Source organism: Nanorana parkeri, unplaced genomic scaffold, assembly GCF_000935625.1.
Source record: "Nanorana parkeri isolate BGI_ZX_2015 unplaced genomic scaffold, ASM93562v1 scaffold423, whole genome shotgun sequence".
NCBI classification, from domain to species: domain Eukaryota; kingdom Metazoa; phylum Chordata; class Amphibia; order Anura; family Dicroglossidae; genus Nanorana; species Nanorana parkeri.
Genome location: NW_017306691.1, coordinates 176,405 through 197,274, shown reverse-complemented (window position 1 = coordinate 197,274; position 20,870 = coordinate 176,405). Strand labels below are relative to the sequence as shown.

At 38.8% G+C, this 20,870-nt stretch overlaps 1 protein-coding gene across 1 annotated transcript in view; it reads left to right on the top strand.

Moving 5' to 3' along the window:
- Nucleotides 1-20,870, top strand: part of COL6A3 (collagen type VI alpha 3 chain) — a 100,210-nt gene that overhangs the window by 66,411 nt on the left and 12,929 nt on the right. The window contains exons 28-43 of the mRNA XM_018559945.1: nucleotides 1,499-1,549; nucleotides 1,786-1,821; nucleotides 2,442-2,504; nucleotides 2,743-2,805; nucleotides 2,903-2,935; nucleotides 3,016-3,052; nucleotides 3,246-3,257; nucleotides 5,331-5,824; nucleotides 9,060-9,156; nucleotides 10,859-11,557; nucleotides 11,718-11,814; nucleotides 12,324-12,412; nucleotides 13,121-13,411; nucleotides 15,185-15,352; nucleotides 17,607-17,777; nucleotides 19,876-19,926. Of these exons, the coding sequence (XP_018415447.1) occupies nucleotides 1,499-1,549; nucleotides 1,786-1,821; nucleotides 2,442-2,504; nucleotides 2,743-2,805; nucleotides 2,903-2,935; nucleotides 3,016-3,052; nucleotides 3,246-3,257; nucleotides 5,331-5,824; nucleotides 9,060-9,156; nucleotides 10,859-11,557; nucleotides 11,718-11,814; nucleotides 12,324-12,412; nucleotides 13,121-13,411; nucleotides 15,185-15,352; nucleotides 17,607-17,777; nucleotides 19,876-19,926 (2,452 nt within the window). The remainder of the gene's footprint in view (nucleotides 1-1,498; nucleotides 1,550-1,785; nucleotides 1,822-2,441; nucleotides 2,505-2,742; nucleotides 2,806-2,902; nucleotides 2,936-3,015; nucleotides 3,053-3,245; nucleotides 3,258-5,330; nucleotides 5,825-9,059; nucleotides 9,157-10,858; nucleotides 11,558-11,717; nucleotides 11,815-12,323; nucleotides 12,413-13,120; nucleotides 13,412-15,184; nucleotides 15,353-17,606; nucleotides 17,778-19,875; nucleotides 19,927-20,870) is intronic.

Here is a 20,870-nt window from a genome sequence, read left to right as displayed (position 1 = left end):
TCATTGATTGGGAAAAGGGTCTTTTCATGCAGCTTCATGGGCACCATTGGAAATACACAAATCCTTGAAATACCATGTTTGAAGGATGCCTTAAACCTGTACATGGTGTTATAGAACAGCATGATTTTCACAGACAGTCTCAGCGACAGCATACACTGACAGAATGGAATTGATTTTTTTTCTTTTATAGTTAGCTTAGCTTATGTACAACAGACCCACCCAATCTGTTTGAAAAAAGGACTGTTGTCAGGTAGCTTTAGCAACACTCCATGCTTTTCATATGTGATTGACATGTACTTGAGAAAAAGAGTACAGATGTTTTACTACAATTAGAGACTGCACATAAGACAATAGTGCAAAATTGGCTAGCTGCAAAACAATTTTAAATAGCAGGGCTAAGCCCATATTTACTGGTGACAAATAGGACAGGCTGGTGCCTTACTACAAGAATTAACCTACTGCAGAGGATACAGCAGTGTAAAAGTGGCCAGCAGCAGGCCAGTTGCAATAATAAATAATAGACTTGCAGCAAAAAAAGACTCTAGCTACATAAAATAAAAAAACAAATTACCCCTAAAATAAATTAAACCTCCAAAATCCACCCCTGAAACAAAAGCCTATTGTGTTTTTAAAGCAGAACTCAGGGGAAAATGAATCTTAATTCTTGCTTGTTTTGATCTTGGGAGGAAAATAGTTATACATAGTTATACTCATGTGATCCTTGAAGGCAGCTGGATGTGATAGCACTCCCTCCAGCCTGTCTCCTCCTCTGCTGCAGTGAACACAGTGCACAGCTCATGGACCTTAAACCACTACAGCGAGGGGGGGAGCCTCCATAGACTGGTCCAGCAGCCAGCCAGCTCTGAGGATCAGGTGAGTATTGTTATTTCCTCCCTAGACCAAAATGAGCACTTAACCCTTGCAGAGTGGGGTTATAGCCCCACTGTAAGGTTTAAGAAAAAAATAAATTGTCACAGATTTCTTCTTTAATGAGAAGCCTTGCAAATAAATAGTTTGCTATGGACGGGGCAGCAGCTAAAAGTGACTACTGATCTCAAATCAAAACAAAATAGAATGATAGACAAAAAAAGTCCCCAATAATAAGAACAAAAAAAGGCAGCAAAGTGGTTGATTTACAGCTGCCTAACTGATCCTAATCTCTCCCTATACAGTTTGTCAGCTTTCCCTATGTTTTCCCTTTCAATTCACTGACACAATGATTGCTCTGTGCCTCCCAAGTCATTTTATAGTAAGGGGGCTGACTTATCCAAGAGTCTCCTTATTGACCCAATTAATACCAAAGCCTGCAGTACATTATGTTTAAAAAAAATTATCCCATGGCAATCTGCATAAAATGCACTAAGAACGCGAATCTCGAACCTGCAGAATTCACCTTGAACCCATAGTAGCAGTGAACCCAAACCTCATCACTACTAACAAGCTTTCTATAGCTATAAGGAAGGATGAACTAGTAAAAAACAATTTTTTCTTCTTACAGGGAGATGATGGTCGTGATGGAGCTGGAAACCCTGGTCTTAAAGGAAGAAAGGTAAGCATGTTTTTCTTAAATCTTATATGTAAAGGATGGTTGCACAGACATTCAAATGAGGAAATACTTCAACACAATAATTTACTAGTTTTTCTTAATACCACTCACTGGGTCTTTCCAGTTAGAAGGTAAAGTCTAAAAAAAGTAATAACTGTCTTCCACTTTTGGTTAAGTCTCTCGAGAATGTAAATGTATGTCTAAATGTATGTCTTACAATGCTTTTTTGTGTTTTTTAGGGGGAAAATGGATTCCCTGGATATCCTGGACAAAAGGTGAACTGAAATCTGTTTTAGCACATTTTGCTCCATCATTTACTGTCTGTTTCCACACAGTTAATATCTTGGTTATATTTGGAATTATGTAACTGAAAACAGTTACCTAAAGGGTAACCGTTAAAGTTTAGCTCCAGAAGAAAAAAACATTTTTCTCCAATGCAGCACAATGTGAAGAACAGTTAGGCCAGTTGTCAGATTTTTACTGTTGTTTGGGGCCTTGTTGCCACAGTCTCTGGGACAGAAAGTACTGATAGAGAAATGTTTTTGTGCTGTATGTGTTCCCATTGAAGTGTGACAATGTTCCTGAACACTGTCACAGGGATAGTACGTGAAAAAAATATTTCAACGTTGGTCAGACAGCAACAAAATCTTGACAATGGTTTTAGCCTTTCTGGAGTTCTGTTTATATACTAACCAGTCTTTTGGTAGTTGGATATTCTAGATGGTCCAGATGATGACATACAAAACTAAAATTGCGACTTCTTTCTGGGATACACTAAAATTAAAATATGTTTTGTAATTATTGATCCAAATTTGAATAGGGTTATGAATCTACCTGACCACTGTTCATAGCTGCAATGTTCATCAATAAAGACCTTATTTATCTTTTTCTTCAGGGAGATCCTGGCGATAAAGGACCTAATGGAGAGTCTGGACCTAAAGGAAGCAGAGGACGTAGGGTAGGTGTTTTTTAAGCTGAGAATTTGTGAAAGGACCAAAAATGTTGTATTTGCTATGTATATAGAGAGTAACATTTTAAAACTTGAATCGCCTGCTAGCTCTACATTTTCACCAATAACTATGACTGGGTAACTTTGGCTAATTGTGCAGTATATATAGACTTGCTGCCATTTTCACCCCAAAAATATAGGGTTATCTTTAAATGCTGATATATTCTTTATCATGTGTTTCATTTAGGGCAATGCAGGTGATCCTGGTAAGGGAGGCACTAAAGGGGATCCAGGACATTCAGGACCAAGTGTAAGTTAAAAAAAAAGTTGTTGTTTATCTCCACATTTATGTTTGATGGAAAGAGAAAAATCATTGTATTTACTAAATCAAAATGTTTTCTTTCCAGGGCCTGAAGGGAGAACGAGAAGGTTCAAGAGATGTAAGAATTGGCCTATACACATATCATAGTATAAGTTACATATACAAAATAGTTTACTTTATTTTTGCCTTTTTTTATAGCAATGTGGACTTGTGAAGACTATCAGAAACACATGCCGTAAGTACTATCCACCATACTTGTACTAAATATGTCATAATAAAAGTTGCATGGTGTAAAATATTTCAGCATACTCATGTAAACATTGTAAATGTGTAGATATTTTTGTTTACACACTAAACTTTCTTTTTTTCTTGTTCCCGTGGCTTTTGTTCTTGTTCCTGTGGTCAATATTACTCCTACATCTGTACAGCTTGCTGCTATGGTAAGTATACTTGCATTTGAACACAAGTTTACACCTGATTTTATGTTGCTGTATATGGCAAGGCCAACATCTTCTAATTCACCTCTGCCCATATCCACTGATTAGGACACCTACATTTATAAAATATCTGCTACAAATTAAAACAAAAATGTACATACACATGGAGAATCAAACTTGGTGTCCAACTGATTTACAGCCCAAACGCACCCCTATGCTTTGGTGGCCAGGCTATGGACATTCAACTATTTACATTTTCTTAACAAGCAGTAAATGTGCTTTAAAATAGGGCTGTTACTGATGTTCGTGTTCGATTAATCAAAATTTTTTTAAATCAATTAATCGATTCATTTCAATTAATTATAACGCACATACAGATCCAACTACATTGGCCTATACACATACAGCACAGCAATGAAGTAATAAAATTAACTAGATTTACACTAATCCAGCACATTATTAATCTCACGTGCCCCACTCAATATGGCCGCCGCTTGAGTGGGGCAACTCAGAATAATAACGTGCTGGATTAGTGTGATCTTAGTTCATTTTATTACTTTATTGCTGTGCTGTATGTGTATAGGCCAATGCCTTGGCTGGCGCTCGTGCAGAAAGTTTCTTGGGTAAACTCACCGGCCCAAGTGGCTCCCCCGGCTAACGAAGGGAAGGGGGAGGAGTCAGGTGACGTCACGGACATCGCCGCCACCGGACTCCTCCCCCCTTCCCTTCGTTAGCCGACGGAGCCACTTGGGGACATCAACATCACCGGACTCCTCCCCCCTTCCCTTCGTTAGCCGACGGAGCCACTTGGGGACATCGACGTCACTGGATCTCTGACGGGACTCCCGATAGCCGGCGGGGAGGTGAGTATTTTCATTAGCAATCAAAAAATTTTTAATTGATCAAAAAGATTAACGATTAATCGAGAAATTCATCGTTAATTTGTACAGCCCTACTTTAAAACAAGTGTCCGTTGACCTTTGTGGCTTTAGGCTCTGTGGAGAAATTCATTCTCAAAGGTCACAGCAGAAGCACTGAAGTGGGTCATTCTGTCAGCAGCTCAGCCCACCCTGCTCCCTTCTCCCAGCAGTGACTCAGCAGCCTTCTAGTCCTATGATCTGAGTGCAGAAGCTGGATGAATTGCTCCACAGTATCTCCAGCTAGAAATGTCAGTGAGGCTGGCTTTAAAGGTAATATACTGTTCATTAGGAATATGTAAATACTTGGTTGATATTAGTGTGGCCACAGGTTCACTTGAACTCTGATCATGCAGTGAATATAACCACAGTAGCAGGCTAGAAACAGCATAGTATGTTAAGCTGAATGGAAGGTATGCATTGGCTATGACAAATTTAAAAGATGCATTCTGTGATTGCTATCTATGAAAGGGCAATTCTACTTTCCCAGGTGAATTTGAGAAAGTGGAATCACCCCCTTCAATCTGGACCCCTCCCCCTCCCAGCACTATACTTACCTTTGGGCTGACGCCTCTTTCCCTCCACCAGTGTAGTTGTACTATCCATACCCTGTACTGCCATGTAGCTCTGGATTTTGAATGTCACCCACAAATGGCAAGCACTCATTTGTCAGTGTGGTGACCTGAACGTGTTGACCAATGAGAAGTGCTTTTGACTGTGCCAAGAAGTGCTTTTCATTGGTCAGAGAGGTCAGGTGACCACACGGAGCAATAAGTGCTTGCCATTTGCAAGCGAAATTCAAAATCCAGAGCACAGGGCTGCAGTACATGGCAGTACATGGCAGTACGGGGTACGGATAGTCACCAGCACCAGTGGAGGGGCAAGAGCGTTGGCCCAAAGGTAAATATAGCAGTGGGGTGGGAGAGAGAGAAGGGGCCAGTTTGGAGGGGTTAATTCCATTTGACCAAATTCACCTGGGAAAGTGGAATTACCCTTTAACCTACCCTGTTTACTGCTTGTTGTAGCTGGTTATCTTAAATGTAGATGTCTTATATATCTAGTGATATAAAATGCCAGTGCTTTGTTTGCCATACTGAAGCGAATCATGCCATCTTGGATACTTTCTAATTGAAATGATAAATCATTCTACACTGAACAGGTAAACAAGAATGCCCTCTGTTCCCCACTGACCTGGTGTTTGCTATTGACACATCTTCGGATGTGAACCGAAATCAGTTTAACAACATGAGAGAAGCTGCTGTGCGAGTGGTTAACCAGCTGTCAATTTCTGAGAGCAACTGTCCAAGAGGAGCCCGCGTTGCTTTGCTTACCTACAATAGTGAGGTCACCACAGAAGTTCGCTTTTCTGAAGGCCTCAGGAAACAAGCACTGCTCACTCAGATGGAAAACTTGCAACTGGTTACATCTAACAAGCAAAGAAGCTTGGATGGTGTCATGTCTTTTGTGGCACGAAACACATTTAAGAGGTCGCGTGGAGGTTTCCTGACAAGAAAGGTGGCTGTGTTCTTCAGTAATGCTCCAACTAGAGCCTCACCACAACTAAATGAGGCTGTACTTAAGCTGTATGATGCTGGCGTGTCTTCTGTGTTCCTTACAGTGAGAGAAGACAGGCCATTGGTCAATGCTTTAAAGGTAAGTGTGAGGCACTCATGTCAATAGACAGCTATTGAAATTGAAAGCATCCTGGAATTTAGGTACCTCTGGCTTTTTCAAGTCCACTATTTTTCAGATTAGGTCAGGATTTAGACTTTTGAATCTATTGTTTGGTAAAGTCATAATTATTGATCCAGATTACTGAGTTTTTATTTTAATATCTTTAATTGATATTGAAGAAAATCAAAGTAACACATTATAGTATTTAAAACATACAACAGGACATACACCTGTATTGCAAATTTCAATATATAAAATGTCTCAATGATTCCATATTCTATATCCAAAAAAGTAATTTAAAAAAAAGGGAGGGGAGGAGTTTTTAATCATTTTCACAAATTAGCTAACTCAATAAGCTGTGGTGTTAGAATTCTACAATGTTCATATTTCATTGCAGCAATACCACCAAGCCTTAAAGGGGTCCATTAAAGGGGCTGATATGCACAAAGTGTGCTATAGGAAATTATTGTTGTTGCTTATAGCAGTCAATCAGAATTCTTAGTTTATTTTCAAACATGGGCTGCACAAATAGTTGTGGACACTAAGGCAAATGTTCTTGTAGTACACTTGTTATATATCACTTCCAAAGTGTCAGAATAAAGTGCCTGAGTAAGGACATTAATGTTAATTCACCATACCTACCAATCAGAATAAAGGTCTGTTTCAATGGGCTTTGAGCTTGTGTCGTTGGCATCAGTTTGACCTCAGTCTGAGGTTCTTCCGAGATCATTCATGAATTCATTGACATGGTCATCTGACCTGCAGTTGACCTTCTGAACTGCATCTGTCCTGCTTTCAAGTGGGTTTTGCTTTTCCATAGACTAGCATGGTATATCAAAACCTGCTTACAGCAAACCAAAGCCTGTTGATACAGGCTCTTAAACTCTTACCAAGGTAATTTTCCACTTACTGGTGGCATTAAGACAATAACAACTGATTGAATTGACTTAAAGGAGAACTATGGGGTCAGTGTTTTTCCCCATAGTTCTCCTTAGGGTAACGGGAGGACACAAACTAGCGTCCTCACGTTACCCTACAGCTCGCGGTATACTGAGACGCCGCACCTGGAGCGGATCCCGACTTAGATGACGGGATCCGCCCAGCTGCGTGAGTGACAGCTGGCTCTGCCTACCTAGAGGCAGAGCCAGCTGTACCCGCCCCCTCCCCCGTCCGTTCCGCCAGTCAGCGCTGGCAGATCGGAGCGGGGAGAGGGGAATCCAGCCCCTCCCCCTGTCACGGCAGAGAGCCGTGACAGGATCGAGAGGTGAGGGAACCCGGTATGTTTTCCCTCACCTCCCGATCTACTGAGCCGACCTGTGACAGTCTCATTGTCACAGGTCGGCTTAGAACTATGAGGTGAGTGGAAATCACTCATGTCATAGTTCTCCTTTAAAGTTCACCAGATACCTGACCACTGCCTAAAAAAGGCAGGGTCAAATTATGTGGTACCTAGGCACAAGACCCATCAGTTTGTTGGTCAGTGGAAGAGATTTTATATGTAAACAAAAAAGTATCAACCAACAATACTAATTCATTTTACTACTATACATATACATTACTATTTTATATATACATTTTACAAAACAAGGTTGTCAATTTTATAAATATGTGAAATTACTGGCTCCTTTATTATAGATTTCCCAGCATGGGTAGTTTCGAAGTGAAACCTTTTCCTAGTGTTGTTTATATGACGTTTGAACCACAGGCAAAAATAAAAGCAGTGAATGCAGTTATGTATTCATTAAAGAAGATCAAAAAATATAAGAGTCCAAATATTAAGGCTCATATGTTGGAGTGAATAGCACTATGTAGTCACAGTCACTGCAAACACACGGCAGCACATCACACTGCACAAGCACATGTGTTGTGGTGTGTTGCATTGTCAAAAAAAGGCCATATGCTTTTTATTGTTGTGATGCACTGCTTTCCCATCCTAATGGATGGGCTGCTTTACTGCAATGACATAAATGTACAACATAATATGTGTGCGTTAATGCACTGCAATGGACCACAATAATGTGAATTAATCTAATTATAATGTAGTTTTAGCTAGAACTAGTGTAAATGCCTTAAAATCTGTCGTTATCATATTTTGTGTCTGGGTCCTTGCTGAAGTGGATGTCCCCCTGGAAGAAAGCTAACCATTCCTAAAAGCCTACTCTTTTATGGTGCATCTTGTGCATCTTGTCTGAGACCTATAGAACTGCAACCCCATTATTTAGAAACTGCAGTAGCTGTGTCTATATAAATGTATGAAATACAAGATGAACCCCAAAAGACAGTTGGTACTCTATTTGGTCCCTACCCGCAGATGATGAACTGCTGCAATAAAGGATGGAAGTTGAGATAGTAATGTTCTCTATAAGGCCTTGTTCACATGGGCTTCAGCATCCTTTAAGTCTCGAAAGGAAACTTCAGTTTTTCCACTATGAGGAAGGATGTTAAACACATTTCTTAATAGGAGTGCTGACTGTTACTTTAAACATGCTATAGGTTTCAGCAAACTTATGCTGCAAATAGTCTTGAAGTTTATTGAAGCCTACTTAAAGTTTGTTTCAAGGAACAGTCAGCACTACCATTAAGATCTGTGTTTAACAACCCAAACTGGACCTAAAGGTGTGTTAAAGACCTTCAATAAAACTGCTTAAAGGAGAACTATGAGTGCTTTTCAGTCACCTCATAGTTCTAGCCGACCTGTGACAATGAGATCGGGAGGTGAGCGAACACATACCGGCGTTCGCTCACCTCTCGATCCTGTTACGGCTCTCTGCCGTGACAGGGGAGGGGCTGGATTCCCCCTTCCCCGCTCCGATCCGCCAGCGCTGACTGGCAGAACGGACGGAGGAGGGGGCGGGTAGAGCTGGCTCTGCCTCCGCTTCAGCTGCGGCTCCTCAGTATACCGCAAGCAGCAGCTTAGGGTGACGGGAGGACGCTAGTTTGTGTCCTCCCGTTACCCTAAGGAGAACTATGGGGAAAAGCCTTAACCCCATAGTTCTCCTTTAAACCTTGCCCAAAGTAAATGCTTTGCAAAATCTCACTGTGAAAAGGCCTTAACACAAGTTTTTAGTGATTTCTTTAGATAATTAAGTCTAAAAGGATATGATGCAAAGCTTCTGAAATAGGGAACTGCCCTCAGTTCATTCTCAAAAGCAAGCTATTTATCTTTGTTCTATGTTAAGAATAAATCATGTGTTTGCATCTCTGTAATTCCTAGGTCAATAACACAGAAGCAGGCCAGGCTATAATCCTTGGAAGTGGCGCTCAATTGAATGAAACCATCCGCAAAGTCCTTTCCTGCTTTGTATGTCTAGGTAAGTGACATCTTCTCTAATTTAGAAAAGTGTTTAAAATAAAACAGGGATAGCTGTTATACCCCATTGAAGAGAGAAATCCTTATAAGAGAATTAACTAATATTTCAGTTTTAGGAAGATGCTGGTGAATTGTACACTATTATATTGTATCTCTTGGGGAACCAGATGTATCATCTTCCTGCTATTTTTTTGTACTTTGTTTTTTGGAGTCTCACTCCTTCTGATACAACATGGAACGTTTAACTCAAAATAAATGAAATATCCAATATGGAGAGTGAGACCTCCTTAAAATGGCAACAAAAAGGCAGACCTGGATAATCAAAAGCATCTCACAGTTTCTTAGAATTAAAGGAAGCAAGTGCATCATTCAAATAGCCAGTGCCTATAAAACAAATATCAGATCTGGATGGACTAAACCATGACAGGATGAAAGAATTGCGATAAGCAGCCCATTTTAAATGAACACAGGAAAAAGTAGGGCATGTTTTTTTTTTGCATCGCAGTACATCACAACACAAATGGTGCATTTTTGTGCATTGTGGTGCGCTGTTATGCAGCTGCATTCTGGATAAACAATGGGGTATCCATTATAATAATGCAACCCACTAATGCATGCACAGTGTAGTACTTAATAGATGACATGTATTACCATAAGTAATCCCTTAGCCAGTGCGGTAGTAAAAGGAAACAGGTCCAAAACTAAAAATTCACTTCTTTCAGTCTGGCCTCTACTGGACCTTTGTAAGTAAGTCTTGCTTCAGACATGGAAGTGGTTATGGGGATTGCAGAAAATAAACACAAGATTTTCTGCAGCTCAGATTAAACACAGCCATCATGTCTTTCTGTACAGGCTCCTGATGGTAGAGCCCAATGAGAGCGCTAACTTGCAAAAAAAAAAATAAGACACTGTCTTATTTTCGGGGAAACACGGTAGTATGCTCAATACTGCCTCCAAAAGCCCTTCATGGTTTAATTATTTGCATAAAAGTAGATGTAAACCCTAACTGAATGGCATTCAGTTTGCTAAAGCACTGTGTATTATGAACAATTGCGATAACATTTCGGGAGCTGTACGAGCTATAGTGAATAGCCCGTACAGCACCCCTTCGGTTCTACTGAACCGAAGGGGTCCTGGGGCCCGAAGCTAGCCGAAGGATCGTCCGAAGCTACGGCTAGATCCTTCTGCAGCTTCGTGAATAGACCCCTATGGTTTTTTTTTCCTCTTTTATCTTGTAGACATCTCAGTGCTGCTGATATTATGGAGCCTCTTAGCAAACACTTTAGGTCTACATGCACTACAGCAATGGCTGCATGGCATTTCTCAGGCTGGTTTGAGATGGGGACAGTGGTGAACCATGTCTGTCATTGTGTATTACACTAGCTACTTGTAGTTTCCATCAGAAACCCATGTGACAGGGTGACAGCATAGGAGCACAGTCGGGAGACAGGAAGTGCTAGAGCAAGGACCTTAATAAAAACAATTAAAATATTCAACCATACTTTTTATAACTGCATTAGCATGTTAAAGTTTATATGAGATTTCAGTGATTGGCTTTACATATTCTTTAATCACCCAGGGTGTGAATAAAAGGGATAGGGGTTGTATGAAAGAGCAATCATTCATGTGTGCCAGGGGCAGCATGAACTCTAAATGTAATCTCAACATGTAATGCAATTTCAAACTGTGTTCTTTATCCACAGATGTGTGTGAGCCAGCTAGTGAATGTGGAGTTGGTATTCCCAGGGGCGATCTCCGTTTTAGACGCTCAGCAACTACTGATGTAGACATTGACTTAGCCTTCCTTGTGGACAGTTCAGACTCCACAAATTCAGCCCAGTTTGCTGAGATAAAAAGATTTGTCTCCCATGTGATTGGACAGTTGGAGCTCAGTCCAGATCCTAAATCCTCTTCCCATCATGCACGCATTTCAATACTCCAGCATGCTCCCTATGAACATCAGATTAATTCCAGCTTCCCTCCTGTGAGAATTGATGTAGGACTGACTGAGTACACTGAGAAAGAGAAACTTCAGGCATTTGTTCTAACCAAAATGACTCAGCTGTATGGAACACGGTCATTGAACAACGCTATCAAGTATGTGGTGGAACATGTGCTTGAGAGTGCTCCCAACCCAAGGGCCATGAAGGTCATCTTCCTTATTTTGACTGGAGACGTGAAGCCTCATGAGCTCAAACAGTTGCGCCAGACTGTAATCGAGGCCAAATGCAAGGGCTACTTCTTTGTGATTTTGAGTGTAGGGAAGAAGGTACATACTGGACATTTGAACTCACTGGCTAGTGAACCACATGATGTTTTCTCCAAGAAAGTTGGAAAGGCGTCAGAACTAAATGAAGAGACCCTGCTGAGATTTGGAATGCAACTGCCTGGATTTATAAGCAGTAAGTGCTAACAAAAGGAGAGTCTGTACATAACGCATTGCATATAAACCTAAGAAAACATTTTGGCTTTAAATACACTTTAACTATTAATATAAATGTCATAATCATAATACATGTCTCACTCATATTTGCTTTTATCTGCTCCTTCTGTGTATCACAGGTGAAAATGCATTCCATCTGTCTCCTGAAATTCAAAGTCAATGTGGTTGGTTCCAGAACGATCAGCCTCCAAGCACCAATGAAAGCACCAATGAAGCGTGAGTGAGACAGATCTTTCATCTGTAACTAATAATATTTAATAGTAGCAATCAGATGGAATAGTTTTTAATGCAAAAATAGACAAAGCCTTAAAGATGATGTAACATAGGTTAAAAAATTCTCACTCAAACTGAAAACTGTCCTGTTTGAAAACTGTCTACAACTACCAATTCAATTTTAATTTTCAATTGCCAACTTTGAGGTATCTTCAAGTTTAAATCTCATTGGTTGTTGGAGGCAATACAGACAGGACTTTTAAACATTTTTGAGAATAAGTCACAGAAAGTGCTCTTGATACAAGGTAGTAATTTAGCATTACCCTGCAACAGGAAGTGCTGTTGGTACTGGCAGGAACTTGAGACAAAGAACTTTGTAACAGATTCACAAAAAAATATTTAATTAAAAAAACGGTATAATACACAATGAGGCATAATGCCAAAAACACTAATACATGGATTTTGGGTTTACATACACTTTAATTCTGTAACATGCTGTATCTGCATTGCAGGACTGATGATTCTCTAGTACCTGACAAAATATTATCCAGTGAAAAGCCTGAGGTCATAACAGCACGAACAAGCATCAACACCCTTACAGGTAATTATGTCACTCATATGATTTTCTGACTTTATATGCATCATTATTCATGCTTTTAAGCTAAGATCAACCTGTGTATTTCAATATTTTTATTCTTGCCTAAAGATGTCAGGCATTTTTCCTCAAAAACATATATAATTAACTAAATTACGAATAAAGCCCAACCAAAGTCCTGTCATTTTTTATTATTTTTTTTTAGCTTTGGCCAGGTTGATGAAGGATTATAACCACCAAGGATTTTATTTGCTGTTTGTTGTTCTCCATTTACTTTCTGTTCCACTATCACCAAAGACACCGAGACACAAACTACAATGAAAATACCTTTTTAACAGAGTGTGAAAAGGTTTAGAAACCTATGAAGTTCTTATTGTTATTGTGCTCTTATTTATGACTCACTTTCTGACCTTCGAACAACCTGTACATCAGAGTTTAATCTTTTGTTAGATGTATCTTTATGTTTTTCATGATACAGGGAGGTGAAAACACCTCCCTGTAGTACTAAAAATCAGTAGTAATAAAAATCAGAGGTTATACCCCACCTCACTTTGTACAAACTCCTTTAAAACCAATAATTCTTCTCCTGAGGCACCATCAATAATTGCACCCAATAACAAAATGTTAAATTAGATGCTGTATGTGATAGACTTTTATTTATGAAACTGTAATGATCATTTTGACAAAGGTTAATATTGCTACTTTTTCTTCAAGATGTCACCTTAACTCCAGAGACCACAACAATGCAGAGGACTGAGCTTCAGATATTTAATATAACAGAGAACAGTGTGCGTCTGAGCTGGACCAGTTCTGATTCCCTGAAACCCCACGTCTATGAGCTCAGCGTCATCTCACTAGCGGACCAGAGTCTAGTCCTTAAACAAAATGTCACAGGCACTGAAAGACTTATTGGAGGACTTGCAAGTGGACAGATGTACCAAGTCACCATTACTGGGCAGCACAAGAGCCTTGGCCTGATAACTTACCAAGCAACATTCGCTACTAGTAAGTCTCTGTATTCTTACAATGTTATTTGTGGAATTATTTAACAGAATGATGGTTTGAATGTAATAAAGATTGTTAAATCAACTGTGAATCAGAACTCGGAGTACAATTTAGCAGGACGAAAAACGTTGATCCATGTTAAATATTGTAGTCAAAGGCAAATGTTTCCACTTTTAGATAGAGTAGGGAAGGGTTTGGTCCTTTGTCAAGATTTACTATTGGGGGGATTCATCTTTCTATTTTTCCTGGTGACCATTGTAACGAATACACAAAATGATAAGAATTTTGAAATGTCACCAGACCAAAAGGTTAGGGAAAATCCTGTAATAGGAACATCTGTTCCTGTGGCATCTCTAAGATGGGCATTCTGTTAACGTTGGAAAGATTTCGTCTTTTTTCTTTAAATAAATAAAAACATAGAATATCATCTGAGCTTATTTATACTTTGTCACAATATTTTTCCCAAGGTTATGGCTCTTTAAATATATGATTGTTCTATTAAAAGAGATTATCTTAGCAGAGGTGGACTGCAGTGCTTAGAGCACCACAGATTGTGTGCCTATAGCCACCAGTGATGTATGGCTTGCACACAATGTTGGAGCAGTACTTTAGCACCCAAGGCAAAGAAGCCAAAATGCAACCTCCTGTCTATTTTTTATTGTCCAGTTCCAGCCACATACAGTATATTTCCTCAGAAAATTATCCTTATAACAACAATGTAGCTATATACATGTTATCACTTGGCTATCTGTGTATTAGAACCAGATGGTAGAGTGACTTTGGACTGCTTGAGAGTGAATTACAGCTTATGCCACCATGTGATGGAGGTGCTGGGAAGGTGATGAGTCATGATGTAAGATGGCCCTTCTCTTACCTAGTGTACCATGTACCATCAGGGAGATGGTACAATGAAATAACTTGTGCTGCTGCTTATATTTTCCTAGCTGAAGCATGTGAGGTTGAAACCTCTTTTTTTAGTAAGAAAGCTCTATCTGTCCCCAAAAAAGGGTATAAAATTAATTTCAGTACAGCGCTGCATGACGGAATAAATGTCAGTCAAAGTAGCGCAGCGCTGAATACTGAAAAATGGCCTGGATGGGAAGGGGGTTTAACACCGTGGGTGTCAACTGGTTAAAAGCCAAACCCCCTATGTGTAGTTCTGTAGTCCAGCAGCAGAGAACTAAGGTAGTGCTGACAAGACTGCTTAACGTCAATTCAGCAGAGGCAGTATTGTCAGTTCGCTACAGGAAAATAGGAGCTTACTGGATTTCTGGACAGGCCGCCATGCATTGGAGAGATATACTGTATTTTCTTTTTATTGTGCTAATAAGAATATTTTTTGCTGTCCATAGAAACTAATCAGTTTCCATCTGTCATTTCTGTAGTGTAGAGTTGAAAATTGCAAGCATAAATTCTGACTGGTTGCTATGGGCAACAATAAATCTTCTTGTTAGTGGTCTTTATACATACTGTATGCCCCAGATGATTTTAAAAGTAACACATATACTCTTATAACTCTACAATTGTATTTGAAAATCCTATGATCTGAAGAAGCATGTTCTCAACATCTTCTTAACCCACAAGTTGTGTGCTTCTGTTCTAGAATCCCAGCTGGAACATTTTAGAGGAAATTTAAACATATACAATGCAAGTGACTTGCAGCAGAAAAACATAAAAATGAAAAAAAATAATAGTGAATATAAAAGTAGAATGCTCTGTGCCACACAGAGACACTTACAACAAGTCTAAATATGGCGTGTGTCTCCTTTATAGGTAATTCTCAACCCAAGTCTGAGGTTGTGGTGCCAGAGGTTGTGGTTCCAGAAGATGTGCCAGAAGTTGTAGTGCCAGAGATTGTGGTTCCAGAGGTTACAGTGCCTGAGGAAGTGGTGGGTTCTGACACAGCATACACCACAGAACCACTGAACAGCCCTGAAATAGGTAAGTGTTGGGGAACACCATGATCTTTGCAGGCTCGGAAGCCAGGCATTTTAGTGAATGAAATAAAAAAACAGTTTAACTTTTATAGAAGACATCCGGGCCCAACTAATGTTGGTGTCGAAGCCATGAAGCTGGTTAGGTCTATGAAGTATAAGACTATAGAGTATTTTTAAGCTGGAATACAAAAATGTTGAAGTTGTCACAAAGTAACCTGCTTTGGTCAAAAAGATCAGGAGTCAGACTAAAGTTAAATACAATGCTCAACAGAATAGAAGGTTTTTTTTGTAATGCCAAGAGCTAAGCACTAAAAGGTGTAGGTGCTGGACTGCTAGCCCACAGCGCCAATAGTCTTGATAGGTTAGTTAAGTGTTAGGGAAAGGTTATGGGTTAAGTTACGGTAAGGCTTAAAGCTTAAGAGATTGATTAAGGTTAGGGGAGTGATGTTTTTAAGTGTTAGGCTTAGCTTAAAGTATTTACAAAAGGATTTTCTTCTAGATATGGAGTGGTGAGGGTTAGAACCACTGTCAGGTTTTTAGTGCTGGCTGTGTCTCGTTAGTGAGAATCTCTCTCTCTAACTATCCAGTTATCCAGAAAATCTTCCAGTGGGGACACTTGTGACAACCATCTAAGATGGGATTTCCCTCACATTGGAAAGATATCCTCTTGGGTCTACAGGACAAGAAATGAAGGAAAATCTCCCTAAAGAGACACAGATGAAAAAAACAAAACATGTGTTAAGATATAATAATTTAGGCTTCGGTGAAGAGTCCTGTTTGGGTGTTAGGGGTCGTTTAAAAGCTATGGGTGCTAAGGGTAGAGATAAGGAATGATTAAGGGCTGGTTCATGCCAGCCCCATTGGGCTGTGTTGGGCAGCGTTGCCCAATGCAGTCCCAACACATAGACAAAGCAATTTGCCTTATGTCCTATTATTTCAGTTCACAACACTGCAGTGCATTGGTGTGCACTAAAAAAAAAAGTAGGATAGGTTTAATTTTGACATGAGCTTTGAACACGCTACAACGCATCACATTGTGCTGCAGTGCATAAAGTGAAATTAAATCTCATTTTGTGACATTTAACTAAAGTTTAAAAAAAAAAAAAAATAGTGTGATGAGCTGTAACACCGTATCACACTGCCCGAACGCAACACACACTTTATGCAAAACTGCAGTTTTCTACGCACTAGCACTAGCTAATTAGCAATTCCTAAATTGTCTGAATCTACTATGCAACACTGTAATCTTGCTCATACCTGTCAAAAGGTTGTACACAAGGTTACAAAGACAGTTGTCTTCTGATTTAATTGCTTTTGTTTAACAGTGAAGTCAAATTTCAAAAATCTCAGTATTTCAATCTAAACAGATTTTCAGCATGTTCTGTATTTTACTTGGACACTCAATTTTTAATAGATTTGGTGTTATATTTATTCACAAATGCCACTATTTGTCAAGGAGATTTGTGTCACAGTTTTGTTGCTATTCCTGTACTTTGATACATTTGTGATTAGCCTGATAGATGTTACACAGCAAGTCATAAAACTCACATATATTTAGATGGCATATATTTATGCTATGTATAACTTGTTAAAAGGTTAGTTATTGGGGGTGGTTTACTAAAGGTATAGAGAATGTTCACTTTGCATTGTGAATGTTTACCGAGCTTAGTAAAAAAGTGAAGTTGGATTTACTTTATCATCCAATCCTGTATACAAACATATCCTGTTTTTTTCTCTTTCACATAAGTGGGTATTCAAACTGAATACAGCTTTACCTTATTTATTAAGCTCAGAGAACATTCACAATGCAAAGTGAACATTCTCTATTTCTTTAATACATTAACCCAGTTATGTATACCATGTAGAAAAATGTGCCTGAAAATGTGAAGACAATACAGTTCATGATTAAATTGTTGCAAAAATGCATTAAGCATTCATTGGAGTAACCTACATTTGGTTATACTTTATTGATTATCACGTGGCTTGTAATTACATCCATGGCCCCGTAATTACTTGATTTCAGATTACATCTGAGTCAATTATGAAAGTAAAATAAAGTAATATTGGACTTTTTTTGCAATAAAATGTGCTGACCACTTTCAGTAACTTGACTAATAATCAGTCCACAAGGCCAACATTTTTCAGTTCTCCCTCGAACATTATAGGGATGAAAGACCCATGATCAACCATCAGGTATGCCCAGTGTCCACCGGTTCACCTTGTAACTCTAGACACTCTTTGAAATTCCACTTTAACAGATCCTTGTGAGCTAGATCTGGACATGGGCACCCAATGCAAGGAGAATGAGGTTAAGTGGTTCTTTGACAAGACAAACAAGATTTGCACCCAGATTTGGTATGGTGGGTGTGGTGGCAATGCCAATAAATTTGACACAGAAGCTGAATGCATCAGTAGGTGTCAAAAGACATGTAAGTATTAGATCAAGGGCAACTGATCTACCACTCACTTCTCTTTCAAAATAACGGTTTTAATTTCTGTAGACACTTTCTTTCCCACAGGCTTTACATCTTACAGCAGGCCACATGATGGACTCCATCTCCTTTTTCTTTCACTATAATCTTGTTTGTTCTGCATGAAAGCATGAAAAACATTCAATGCCATAACCCAGCAGTCATCTTCATCAACAGGGCAAGACTTAAGATTCCTTGCACAAAATTGCAAATTCAAATTGCTTTAAGGATGGAGGCTGCACTAATTCTAACAGTAAACCATTGTCATTTTAGGACTTTCCATGTGTGTCTATCGCAGCATCAAGTAAACATGGCTACATGGATTATTTTGTTCCTCTTTTCTGTTGTCTAGAAAGCATAAACCCAGGAGTGATCTTATTAGTTATCTAACGCTACAAAAAATGATTTCCATTACCATGCTTCTGATCCCAATTATCTAATTATTTAGGATGGACCATTCATATATCATAGAATGAAAGAGTGAAAGGGAATCAGAATGTATGCATATAATTTAACAGAGAAGATTAAGTAAAATCTGATATTTTAAATGTGTATACACTGTGCATATGGTCAGTACTAAGCAAAAAGATCATAAGGTTGAAGGGTCAGTCCCCCAATAACTGACATTTCTGTTTTTAGTAGATGCTGGAGAGTTAAACTGCTTGGCAAAATATCCTCATTATAATAGGAACTGGACTGTACTCTTCCTTTTGGAATTTGAATTTATTATTGAGAATGTGATAGGAAGATCTAGAACACACAATGTGGGCAGAAACACCGATAACTCCTACCGTAGGTGGACAGGAACTGGGTCAGGAACATGTTGCTGTTATATTATTCATGTTCTATAAGAGACCTTATTTTAAAATGTTAAATTGTGGGCTAGCTTATTTTATTTAAATTCAATTCAATTAAAGTATACTTTATGCTTTTGATGGCATTATTCTTATAAGTAATCTGTCACCAGTAAAATCATAATTGCATATACAACAATTAACTAATTAGATTAAATTAGAACTGGAAATTGCTAACAAAATCTTTAACCCACACGGTTTGTTAGTAATGGTTTGTAAATGGACTAACCTCCAAATATTGCAGAGAGAGCCACATTCTCCACAAAGCACTGTTCAACCTCGCACCTCTTTTTCAAGATATTACCTCCATCTTTAATGATTCTGATACTCAGACTTGATGTAATTCCACACTTGTGAGCCATAATGCCAGTTATTTGTGTATTAGTCTCCATGGTCTTGATTCCACTAAGCTTCTGAGTTACATTTGTCTAGGTGGCTATCGTTTTGCTTAAAGTAACGTTACAATGCAACATGAAAATCCAATCTGGATGCAGCCATTTTTAATAATTATTTGTTGTGTTGATGCACACTGAAGAGTCTAAAGCTCTTGGCTCCTTGTAACTTTCTGCACTATCGTTGGAGATGTAATTAGAAGGTGTTGAAACTGCTGCTTATTCGGCTATGGCAATAAAAATGTAGAACAAAAATGTGATCTTTACATTGCTTCTATATGTCATATACTGTGATTAGACTTTACATGTGCAGAGTTTATTTAGGGTGGCATATTCCCAACATAGACAGAAAGATATTCTAAAAGATAAAAAGAAAGAAACGGTGAAGGAAACACAGACTACTGTTTGCAGGGGACCCCTTGGTAAGTGCCAAAGGGCCATATATGACTCCCAGATTGTAGCTGGGCACCTGTTTGCTAGGGATATAGAAGCTCAGTGGCACCAAGGATCTAGAAGCTCAGAGGCTTTTTAGCACTCACAAACACGTTTCATTTGCTTGCAGTAACTAATAATTCATTGCTCCCGCTTTCTAGGTGCTTATAGAATAACAAGCCTTTTATTTTGCTTTGCTAATTGCTAATTTCTTTCTAGAAATGTAGACGCAGGTCATTTTGAACCTCATCATTTTCTGAACCTTATTCAAGAGAATTTCCATTATAAGGGGGCATAAACACTATTCCATATTACACTTTTCCAAGTTAATTGCAAGTTTACCATCTAATTAAATAAAACATATTCTTTTTTTCTTAGTGGTTGAGAAATCCATGCAGCTACCAGCGTTGGAAACAAAAGCATTCCCAGGTAATTACACCAGACGCCTAGTCAGGAGACCATTGTTCAGGCGCAGAAGGATTCACCCAGACAAAGCTCACCTTTATCAAAAGAGGACTTCTGTGAATTAAAGATACCATTTTTTTTTTTTTTGAGGCATCAGACAACTACCACTTCAAGGTTCAACCTCTTGCACTCGCACAGGCATTGTTGAAACACCCCAAAGCATTTTAGATCTTTGATTCAGCTCAGATTAACACAAAATTTACCATTCCAAAGCTAAAACAGTTAGGGGTTTATGTATACAAAATCGTGTCAACATGAACATTTATTGTTGCCATAGAAGCCAATCAGAAATCTTGTTTCATCTTTAACACTGAAAGGCACTTGGATTTTGGTTGCTATGGACAACAAGAAATATTCTGTTTAGCACATTTTTTCATACAGAAGCCCCATAGTGAGATATTGGGATTAATTTGCTAAAGGAGTAGAGACTGTTCAATTAGCAAAATTAATGTTTTTTGAACTTACTGAATATGGTGTGTTCAATCCAATCAGGAATCACATAAATGAAAAAAATGGTGCTGTTTTTGATTCTCTTGCATTTGATTGGGCTTTGATAGTGACAAGTTCACCTTATTTACTAACACTCACTATGTAAAGTGAACATTCACTTTGCTAAGTCAACAGCCTCTACATTTTTAGTAAATAAAACCCCATAGTGTTGGCTGAGCTATGGGAATAAAGCACTGTAAAGTAAGGGGTGGTGCGAAGTGCAGCATTGCTATGTGAATTAAGTTATCACTGTGTATTAGGTCCATTGTATGGACACTGTGAAGCTATGGTAATTCCTGATGTTATAAAGCAGGTCTTAATAGTTTTTCTTTATTTTATTTTTTATTTTGTTTGGTTGGGGTAAAATGATCTGTTACACACGTTGTAAATAAGCACAATACATTGAAAAAAAAAACATG